At 51.8% G+C, this 9,776-nt stretch overlaps 1 protein-coding gene across 8 annotated transcripts; it reads right to left on the reverse strand.

Annotated features, from left to right (window-relative positions):
• Nucleotides 1–1,498: 1,498 nt before the first annotated feature.
• On the reverse strand, nucleotides 1,499–9,269 carry AMHR2 (anti-Mullerian hormone receptor type 2). Of its 8 annotated transcripts, none has more exons than XM_004053227.4 (11): nucleotides 9,057–9,269; nucleotides 8,570–8,752; nucleotides 8,140–8,331; nucleotides 7,798–7,875; nucleotides 7,467–7,585; nucleotides 7,121–7,351; nucleotides 4,027–4,141; nucleotides 3,410–3,582; nucleotides 3,057–3,204; nucleotides 2,746–2,882; nucleotides 1,499–1,851 (listed from the first exon to the last, which is right to left on the reverse strand). In XM_004053227.4, the coding sequence occupies exons 1-11, from the start codon at nucleotides 9,103–9,105 to the stop codon at nucleotides 1,555–1,557; spliced, it is 1,722 nt and encodes a 573-aa protein (XP_004053275.1). In that variant the 5' UTR covers nucleotides 9,106–9,269; the 3' UTR covers nucleotides 1,499–1,554. The 8 variants fall into 8 exon arrangements, with proteins under 8 accessions (XP_004053275.1, XP_055213092.1, XP_055213093.1 ...); XM_055357117.1 differs by having other exon boundaries at nucleotides 7,121–7,221; nucleotides 7,352–7,585; nucleotides 9,057–9,207; XM_055357118.1 differs by lacking the exon at nucleotides 7,798–7,875 and having other exon boundaries at nucleotides 9,057–9,249.
• Between the last annotated feature and the right edge of the window lie 507 nt (nucleotides 9,270–9,776).

Genomic DNA, 9,776 nt, shown 5'->3' on the forward strand with positions numbered 1-9,776 from the left:
GCACTGTTAGGGCAGTGATTTTGTTGTCTTTACCCTTCTTTCCCCAGTGCCCACCATGAGATCCCACCTTTAAAAATAAATGTTGAGGATGGGTGTGGTGTCTCATACTTGTAATCCCAGCACTTTGGGAGTCCTAGGCAGGTGGATCGCTTGAGCCCAGGAGTTCAAGACCAGCCTGGGCAACATGGAAAAACCTTGTCTCTATGAAAAAATACAAAAATTAGCCAGGTGTGGTGGCACACATCTGTAGTCCCAGCTACTTGGGAGGCTGAGCTGGGAGGATCGCTTGAGCCCAGGAGGTCAAGGATGCTGTGAGCTATGATCACAACCTGAGTAACAGAACAAGAGCTTATCTCAAAAATAAAAACAAAAATAATCAACAATTTACTTTGGGAGGCCGAGGCGGACAGATCACAAGGTCAGGAGATCAACACCATCCTGGCTAACATGGTGAAACCCCGTCTCTACTAAAAATACAAAAAAATTAGCTGGGCGTGGTGGCGGGCGCCTGTAGTCCCAGCTACTTGGGAGGCTGAGGCAGGAGAATGGCATGAACCCAGGAGGCGGAGCTTGCAGTGAGCCAAGATCGTGCCACTGCACTCTAGCCTGGGCGACAGAGCAAGACCCCTGTCTCAAAATAAATAAATAAATAAAATTTAAAAAATAATAAACAATTTAAAATGCTGGGTGCAGTGGTTCATGTCTGTAATCCCAGAATTTTGGGACACTGAGGAAGGAGGACTGCTTGAGCTCAGGAGTTCGAGACCAGCCTGGGCAACATACCAAGACTTCACCTGTACAAAAAATAAAAAATCAGGTGGGGCGCGGTGGCTCATGCCTGTAATCCCAGCACTTTGGGAGGCCGAGGTGGGCAGATCACGAGGTCAGGAGATGGAGACCATCCTGGCTAACAGGGTGAAACCCCGTCTCTACTAAAAATACAAAAAATTAGCTGGGTGTGGTGGTGGGCGCCTGTAGTCCCAGCTGCTCGGGAGGCTGAGGCAGGAGAATGGCGTGAACCCGGGAGGCGGAGCTTGCAGTGAGCCGAGACTGTGCCACTGCACTCCAGCCTGGGTGACAGAGCGAGACTCTGTCTCAAAAAAAAAAAAAATAGCTGGGTATCGTGGTCCATGCCTGTGGTCCCTCCTACTCAGGAGGCTGAGGCAGGAGGATCACAAGAGCCCAGGGAGGACAAGGCTGCAGTGAGCCGTGATCGTGTCATTGCACTCCAGACTGGACAGAGACTCTGTTTCCAAAAAAAGAAACCAGATAAATAAATAAAAATAAATGTTAGTGGAAAAGAAGAGAGACAAGAGGGTCCCTGGATTACAGGAATAGAGGAAGGACCAAGGATATGCGTCAGGAAAGCTGACTTTATTCTGTTTCCTGTGCACACCTACCCCAAGTCACTGGTCAGAACTGATGTGGACTGGATGCCCGCAGAAGAATCCAAGGATTCGGCAGGTGGGAAAGGCAGTGATGAGGCAGACAAGACAGCTATACAATCACCATATTTATGTTGGCATGTACATTGATGACACATAAACTGCATATTTACACAGGAGAAAGGGTACAGGCAGGTTGAGGATTCCTGGAACAAGGGCCTTGCTGAACGCTGAAGTGGCAGGCACTCCGCTGAGGCCTACAGGGGAGGATGGTAGGGGCAGGAATTGAAGTACAGTCTTCTGGGCAGAGAGGTGGGCAGCCATGTGGACAGCTCTCTGGAAAGGGGTGGCTCTCTTGAGGATGGGCCAAGGCAGCCAGGCGCTGCTGTACACACTCAGCTGTCAGCCGTGCTTCTGGGTCTGCATCCCAACAGTCTTCTAGGAGCTCCCTCAGCCCATCAGGGTCCTGGGGGGAATGACAGGGAGGAAGGGTTGACCCTAGGATCTTGAGTGGGCCCCAGGTTAAAAGCCATCTTCAGTGTCCATCACTCTCCTGCTTTCAACATCCACTTCTGATCTTTCCTGGAGCCTCCCTCTTCTCCCTCTTGCTGAATTCCAGCCCTCTGAGTCTTGCTCCCTATGAAACAGGCTCTCTGGGGGCCTTCTGTATAGCCCACTGTTTCCTCTGAGGAGCTAATGTAGGTTGACAGCTTAATATGCTAATGGGAAATTACTCTCTTTCCTCTCAGGGAGCCAGCGTCTTCTGCAAGTAATGCCCAGTTTCTGTTAGCTAACCTAAGACTTGTGCTGTGGAAATTTCAGATCAGGTAGCAGAAGGGACATTCTGTTAAAAAAGTATTTGTGCAAAGCCCTGAACTTTCACTGTGACACCACTGCTTTCACCTTTTATACCTAGAACTGCCTTTTATTGGGTCACAGCAGAAACATCATCAATGTATGACAGAATGGGGACTTATTGAATTGATTTTTGGGCTTTACTGTATTAGGAGAGCGGATGGGGCAGAGCTCAGGGCAAGAGCAAAGCCAAGGAGGGCTTCCTAGAGAAGGGGACTGAGGAACAGGGCTAACTGATGGCAGAGAGGAGAGACAGGCTGGGCAAGGCTGAGCAGGAGGAAGGTGTGTGTCTCAGGTAGATGGAATCGACTGTGTGAGACTTAGGGTGGAAGAGGATGAATTGAGGGGGAGAGGAGGCTTGCCCAGTTCCAGCTGAGCATGAACCAAGGAGTGATGGGAGATAAGAGGAGATAGGAGTAGACAGACACCCTGGCAGAGACGTCCTTGAAGCCCATGCCCAGCCCCCACTCTCCAGGTTCCCAGACCAACAGCCTAGGCCTCTTACTGTGGCAAAGCAGCGCCAGGTGGATGGGATGTAGGGACGCCTCCTCTCCTGCACTGCCAAGGCCCATAGCTCATCAGAGGTAGGGGTATTGCCCAGTTCTGCCTCATAGGCCAGTTGGAAGGGTGGTGGACTGCTGTCTGGAGGAAGGTAGAGGGGCTGGGTATCAGTTAGTCCTAGGGGTGCCTACCATGTAGAAAGCACAAGACAGGGAAGAGCAGAGCTTTCTCAGGCCAGGTCAGGTTGGGGTGAACCTAGAATGGGAGGGGGGAGGGGGGGAGCCCAGGAGAGGGGACTGTACCACCCATCCTTACCAGGCCTCAAATCTGGGCAGCGGCTCAGTATCTCCCACAGGAGCAGAGCCAAAGAGTAAATATCAGCTCGTCGGAGGGCCATGCCCCAATCCTGTAGGTCCAGAGTCTTGTCCAAGAGCTCTGGTGCCATGTACCTCTGGGTGCCAGCCTGGAGAGCAAGGCACGAAGGGCCAAGAATCATCTCTGTGGCAATCCTCATTGCAGCAATGGTCCATGCAATATCCCCCCAACTACAGACTCAGCAATGTCCCAAATGCTATAGGTATTGCTACAACTGTTGACACACAATGGCTGCATTGCCATCAGCAGCACCAACATCATCCTGGGCCTCACCAGTTATCCAGAGAACTCACTTCCATGATGGCAGCTGGGCCTTGTGGTTGAGTAGGGGTCCAGGCAGGGGGCTGAGTGAGGCCAGGGAGCACCAAGGCAAGGCCCAGGTCTCCAATGGCACACGATCCATCTTCCCGAATGAGCACATTCTGGCTGCTCAGATCTCGGTGGGCAATACCTGGTTTATATTGGCCTGTGGGGGAATCCAAGGTTGAAGGAACATGGATTTTCTTCCTCCCTCTTTTTTTTTTTTTTTGAGTTGGCGTCTCGCTCTGTCGCCCAGGCTGGAGTGCAGTGTCGCGATCTTGGCTCACTGCAACCTCCGCCTCCCGGGTTCAAGCGATTCTCCTGCCTCAGCCTCCCGAGTAGCTGGGACTACAGGCACATGCCACCACGCCTGGCTAATATTTTGTATTTTTAATAGAGACGGGGTTTCACCGTGTTAGCCAGGATGGCCTCGATCTCCTGACCTCGTGATCCGCCCACCCCGGCCTCCCAAAGTGCTAGGATTATAGGCGTGAGCCACCGTGCCCGGCTCTTCCTCCCTCTTTTGACCCAATCTTTCCCCTCCAAACTAAGGCAGAATCACAAACATAGCACTGTGGCTCCCTTGACTTCCTATGCCCAGCTCACCCACCATTCTGCCAGCGCTCCTCATGGAGAAATGCCAGGCCCTGGGCCAGGGACAGTGCCATCCGCAGGGAACTTCCCCAGTCACTGGTGTACTGGGTCAAGTAGTGGCACAGGGAGCCCTGGGGAAACGCAGAGAGAAAAGGATGGTACACAAAGCTGGAGACGGCTGATCCATCCCAGGGAGCAGAGATCAATTGACAGTCTTCTCCCTGCATCTCCTCAGCAGACAGACACACTGACGGATGCTGGCCAAGACAATAGGTAGAGGAGTAAGACTGTGCATCAATTGACATGAAAAATAGTAACTCTAGATCAAGGGTACTGGGCACTTACAGTGGTCCAGACCCAGTGGATGTGGCCTCCTGTAATCCTTATGAAAACCCTAGAAGGTAGGTGCTCCTGTCACACCCCCATTTAACAGGTGAAGAGCTTTTCCTTAGAGAACTAAGGAAACTCTCTTAAAGTCAGTCGGTGAGGCAGGAGTGGAGCTTGAATCCAAGCAGTCTGACTCAGGATCACTTACTAATAACCACCACCTTATACTGACTCAGAAGACATGGGGCAAAGACAGTAACAGAGGAGGCAGGGCACGCTAGTCAGGGGCATCCTTCATGAGTCACCTTGTCTGAGGTGTCAGGCATGTGTACACATAGACGGGCAGAGCCAGTAGATAACAGAGTAGCAGGTGGAGGGCAAGTGGGAATTGGAGGGAAGGGAGCAATAGAACCCCTCATTCAACAAGTGTCATCGAGCACCTTCGGTGGCCACGAACTGTGTTCAGGCACCAAGATGGCTCAGGGAAGGTAAGAGATAAAGAATGCAGTAAACCCCAAGATAAGAAAATTAACCGAGTGCCAAGGGGCATAAAGCAAGAATGACTAACCCTGCCTGGAGAAGTCAGAGAAATTAAACAAACAAAAAAACAGTGATTTTTGAGCTGGGCCAGGAGGTATATGGTCAAAGAAGGGACTTTCCATCATTCAAGATTTCGGAAGTGCAGAAGCTGTAGGTGCTGAAAAAGTTCAGGGAAGAGCCACTGCATTTGGGCACTGAAACAGGTGGTGGAGGTTGAACTACTTACAATAGGGCAAAGTGAGTTGTGGGGAGCTCTTCCACGTGGACAGAGACACACACAGTCCTGACGGAGGGTAAACAGGAGGCAATAGACACGATGATGAGGAGCCAGCTCTAGGGTCACATAGATTCTGGGCAAATGACTTTCCTTTTCTGAGCCCCATGTGGATAATCATTCCTACCTCATAATGTGTTTATGAAGGGTAAGTTTGGAAATGTGTTTAAAGCGTGTAGCATGGCCGGGCAGGGTGGCTCACGCCTGTAATCCCAGCACTTTGGGAGGCCGAGGCAGGCAGATCACTTGAGGTCAGGAGTTTGAGACCAGCCTGGCCAACATGGTGAAATCCCGTCTCTACTAAAAATACAAAAATTAGCCAGGAGTAGTGGCGGCACGCCTTAATCCCAGCTACTCAGGTGGCTGAGGCAGAATTGCTTGAAACCAGGAGGTAGAGGGTGCAGTGAGCCAAGATTGTGCCACTGCACTCTAGCCTAGTCAACAGAATGAGACTCTGTCTAAAAAATAAAATAAAATAAAATAAAAAGCGGGTAGCGTAATGCCTAGCAGGAAGCAGATGGGAAATGGTATGAAAACTTAAAAAGTCCCAAATATTTAACAGGCCCACAGGGCCTGGTGTGGCTGGCCTCTGCCTACCTTTTCCTCTTCTTGTTGCTCATTGCTCTCCCCCTCAAGTCACATCTTATTATTCTTATAGTTCATTGGCCCTCTCTTCTAGCACTTAGCACACTTGACATTTGACACTTGTGTTTACTTGATCCATTTCTATCTCCCCTGCTAGTCTACAAAATCTGTAAAAGAGGGACTGTGTGCTTTTTGTGGCCTCTAGCATAGTGCCTGACATATAGTTCATACTTACTTGTTGAATGAATACGAATGAGTTTGGAGGGCTGTGCCTGAAGATATTTCTTTAACAATTTTTTTTTTTTTTTTTTGGCTGGGCACGGTGTCTCACACCTGTAATCCCAGCACTTTGGGGGGCTAAGATGGGTGGATCACTTGAGGTCAGGATTTCGAAACCAGCCTGGCCAACATGGTGAAACCCCGTCTCTACTAAAAATGCAAAAATTAGCCAGGCGTGGTGGCAAGCGCCTGTAATCCCAGCTACTGGGGAGGCTGAGGGAGGAGAATCGCTTGAACCTGGGATGCTGAGGTTGCAGTGAGCCAAGCTTGTGCCACTGCACTCCAGCCTGGGCAACAGAGCAAGACTGCGTCCTCCTACCAAAATAAAATAAAATAAAATAAAAATATATAAACATGTATTGTTTATGTAATAAAAAAGATAAATAAAAATTATTATTTTGAGACAGGGTCTTACTCTGTCACCTACGCTGGAGTGCAGTGGCACAATCTTGGCTCACTGCCAGCCTTGACCTCCCCAGGCTCAGGTGCTCCTTCCACTTCAGCCTCCCAAGTAGCTGGGACCACAGGTATGTGCCATCACACCCAGCCAATTTTTTGTTTTTTGTAGAGGTGGGGTTTCACAGTGTTGCCCAGGCTGTTCTTGAATTCCTGGGTTCAAGCAATCCTCCCACCTTGGCCTCCCAAAGTGCTGGGATTACAGGTGTCTGCCACCGTGCCCAGCCTGTTACTATTTTTTCACGTGGTCTCGCTCTGTCTCCCAGGCTGGAGTGCAGTGGGATGCTCATGGCTCACTGCAGCCTCAACCTCCTAGGCTCAATCGATCTTTCCACCTCAGCCTCCTGAGTAGCTGGGACTACAGGTGTGCACTGCCATGCTGAGCTAATTTTTGTAATTTTGCAGTGATGGGGTTTCCTCATATTGCCTAGGCTGGTCTTGAGCTCCTGGGCTTAAGCGATCCACCCACCTTGGCCTCCCAAAGTCCTGGGATTACAGGTGTGGGCCACCTCGCCTGGCCATTTTTAATGTCTTAGAAAAGAGAAAATCGAAAGCAGAAGCAATCAACAGGGCCCAGCTGCCATGTAGCCTCCACCTCTACACATACACACAGGCACACACACACACATATACACTCCTTGGTGCTCACCTTGGGATGCAGTTCCAGTACCAGCAGGGGCCCAGAGAGCAGGGGGCCAGGGCCCCCCCGGCTGGCAGTGATAAATCGGACAATGTGGTCGTGCTGTAGGCCTGGAAGTTCGTACAATGCTCTCTCAGCTTGGAACTGAGCCACAGACCTCGGTGGGAAGGCCTTGATGGCAACCAGTTTTCCTTGCAGCTGCCCGGCCCAAACCACTGCATGACCTCCTTCCCGGATTACCTGGTAGGGACACTGTGCTGAGTGTAGGCCTCTGAGCTATAACATGGCCAGGATTCCTCCCCAGCACAACCTCCAGGAGTGCCCAGAGGAGCCCTTCTCTCCCTCCCTGGGGCACCTGGGAGAAACACAGCTCAGGCAGCTCCTGCAGCTCCACACTCCAGTCCCTGCCTGAGTCTGGCCTTGGCTCTGGCACTGGTTCACCTCGCACTCTGTAGTTCTTTCGCTGTAGCAGGGCTGGAACAGACAAGAGCCTTAGGGTCAGGGTGCAAATGCATAGGGACAGGAAAAGGGACTTTGTGGAAAGCGAGCTTTGTGAGAGGTCATGGGAGTCCGGGAATCAGGCTATAGAGATCCCAAGACCATGGGGTCAGGGGTGCCTGGAGAGGGGTCAGAGCTTTTGGGGCAATGTCTTGGGGTCACAAGGGAGGGATGGGGTGGATTAGTACCCAAGATGATGCTGCCCAGCAGCAGCAGGAGGAGGAGGAACAGCCCCAGCAGCACCAGTGCCATCCAGATGGACTCACCTGGACATCAAGGCAAGAATGCAGGCTGGCGAGCACTGACCCAAACCTGCTCTCTGCTCTTCCCCTCCTGAGAGCTTGCGTCTCAACCCACCCCCACCCTGGTCACAAGACCCCTTATCTCCCAGTCACCAGGGCAACCAACTTCCCAAGGCCAGGAGGAGGAAAGTGTGGGGCGGGAGTAGGGTGAGAACTGGCCCTGGTTCCACCTCTCATCCTAACCTGGGCCCCAGCCCCCATCAGGCTTCAGTACCCTTGGGTGGCTACCTTGGGCAGCCTGGGGACCCTGGGAGCCAGGAGTCCCAGGGCTCCCTGGAGGAGGCAGATGGCTGTAATTGGCATTGCAGAAGTCAGTGCCACAGGAGCAGGTGAAGAGAGTGGAGCCAGGGCTGGGGTGGGCTCGGGGACTTGGGTCACAGTGGAGGGACTCACAGCCTGGCTCATCACTGTCTCGGCATCCTGATGGGATGGGATTAGGGGAAGAGGAGAGAAAGCGGGGGCAAGGAAGAAAGCACAATGGGGTGTGGAAACAGAGGGTAAATCCCTTCTCTATCAGAGGCATCCCTTCCATCTCTCACGGGCTTTTCTTTCCCACCAGATGTTGTATTTCTCCCCTTCCCCCTTGGTTGCCACCCACACCCCAGGATGTGTCTGTCTCCCACCCTAGCTATCACCTGCCATATACTTTGCCATTCACCTTGCATTTCCACCTGTGCCCGGTCTTGGGTCAGGTTCCAGATCCCAAAGCAGCAGCGGCTGTAGAGGCAGCGGATAGCTCTGGGGAGCTCTGCGCCTATATCTAGCAGCTCTCCCAGTGTCTTTGTGCTTCCCCGCACTCCAGGGGCCTCAAAGAACACACAGGTTCGCCTGTTTGGGGGTGCTGAGGCCCAGGGTGGGGAAAGGAAAAGATTCAAGGTGGGAGTGAATGCAGAGGCAAAAAACTGGCCAAAAGAATAGACAAAACATGTTTCACATTCCAGCGTCAGTATGGTAAAGCCACAGGAGGAAGCAGGGTCAGCAGAGGCCTGGAACCTGAGCCCTGCCATGGGGACACATGGCTCTATCCTTCACCCTTACTCACCCAGCCCACTCACCACTCTTCCAAAGGGGTGGCTCTTGCTTCAAGCGCCCCTTTCCCTCGCTGGATGGATGGAGAGATCCTTCCCCTCCCTGTAGACACTTACCTTCCACAGCTGTGGGAAGTAATGCCCAAAGCCCCAAAGACCCTAGCATCTTGCTGGAGGATGGCAGCAGCAGAAGGAGGAGAGCATAAGCCAGCACAGCTGCCCCTGGCCAAATCTTTCTTCAGATACAGGGCATCCTAGGGCTTCTGATCCCTCAGTCCCCAACTCCTCCCCCCTCATCCTATCCCAGCCTCTGTGGGGGAGAAGGCTGCTGTGGGGGAGAGGGTGGGTGTGGGGAAAGCAGGGAAAGAAAGGGAGGAGCAGAGAACCAATCTCATATCCTCTTCTCTTCTGCAACCTCCTCTTTGCTCTGCATAGTGAGAGGAGGGGAACTTGGAGGCCCAGCTGAGAACCCAGTGATGCCTAATTTCAAATCTTTGCCCTTCCCTGACCTTGGAAGAAGATGCTGGACTCTGTTGACTCTTCTCAGGAGGAAACCAATGTGAGGTCAAATGCTTAGAGCCATTCAGCTCTGCCCAAGATCCTTTCTAGCCTAAGATCTCTTTATGTTCAGGGTTCATATCTGCAGCTGCTTGGGCAGAGGAAGGCCTCACAGCCCATATTAGAGGTTACCTTGTTTTCCAACTTAAGAATCAGAAAGTATACAAAACTTATCTGAATTTTTAAAAAACACATTGAAAACGGTAACAATGGTAAATTTTGCTATGTGGATTTTTTTTTTTTTTTTTTGAGACGGAGTCTCGCTCTTTTCCCCCAGGC

Source organism: Gorilla gorilla, chromosome 10 (assembly GCF_029281585.2).
Source record: "Gorilla gorilla gorilla isolate KB3781 chromosome 10, NHGRI_mGorGor1-v2.1_pri, whole genome shotgun sequence".
NCBI classification, from domain to species: Eukaryota; Metazoa; Chordata; class Mammalia; order Primates; family Hominidae; genus Gorilla; species Gorilla gorilla.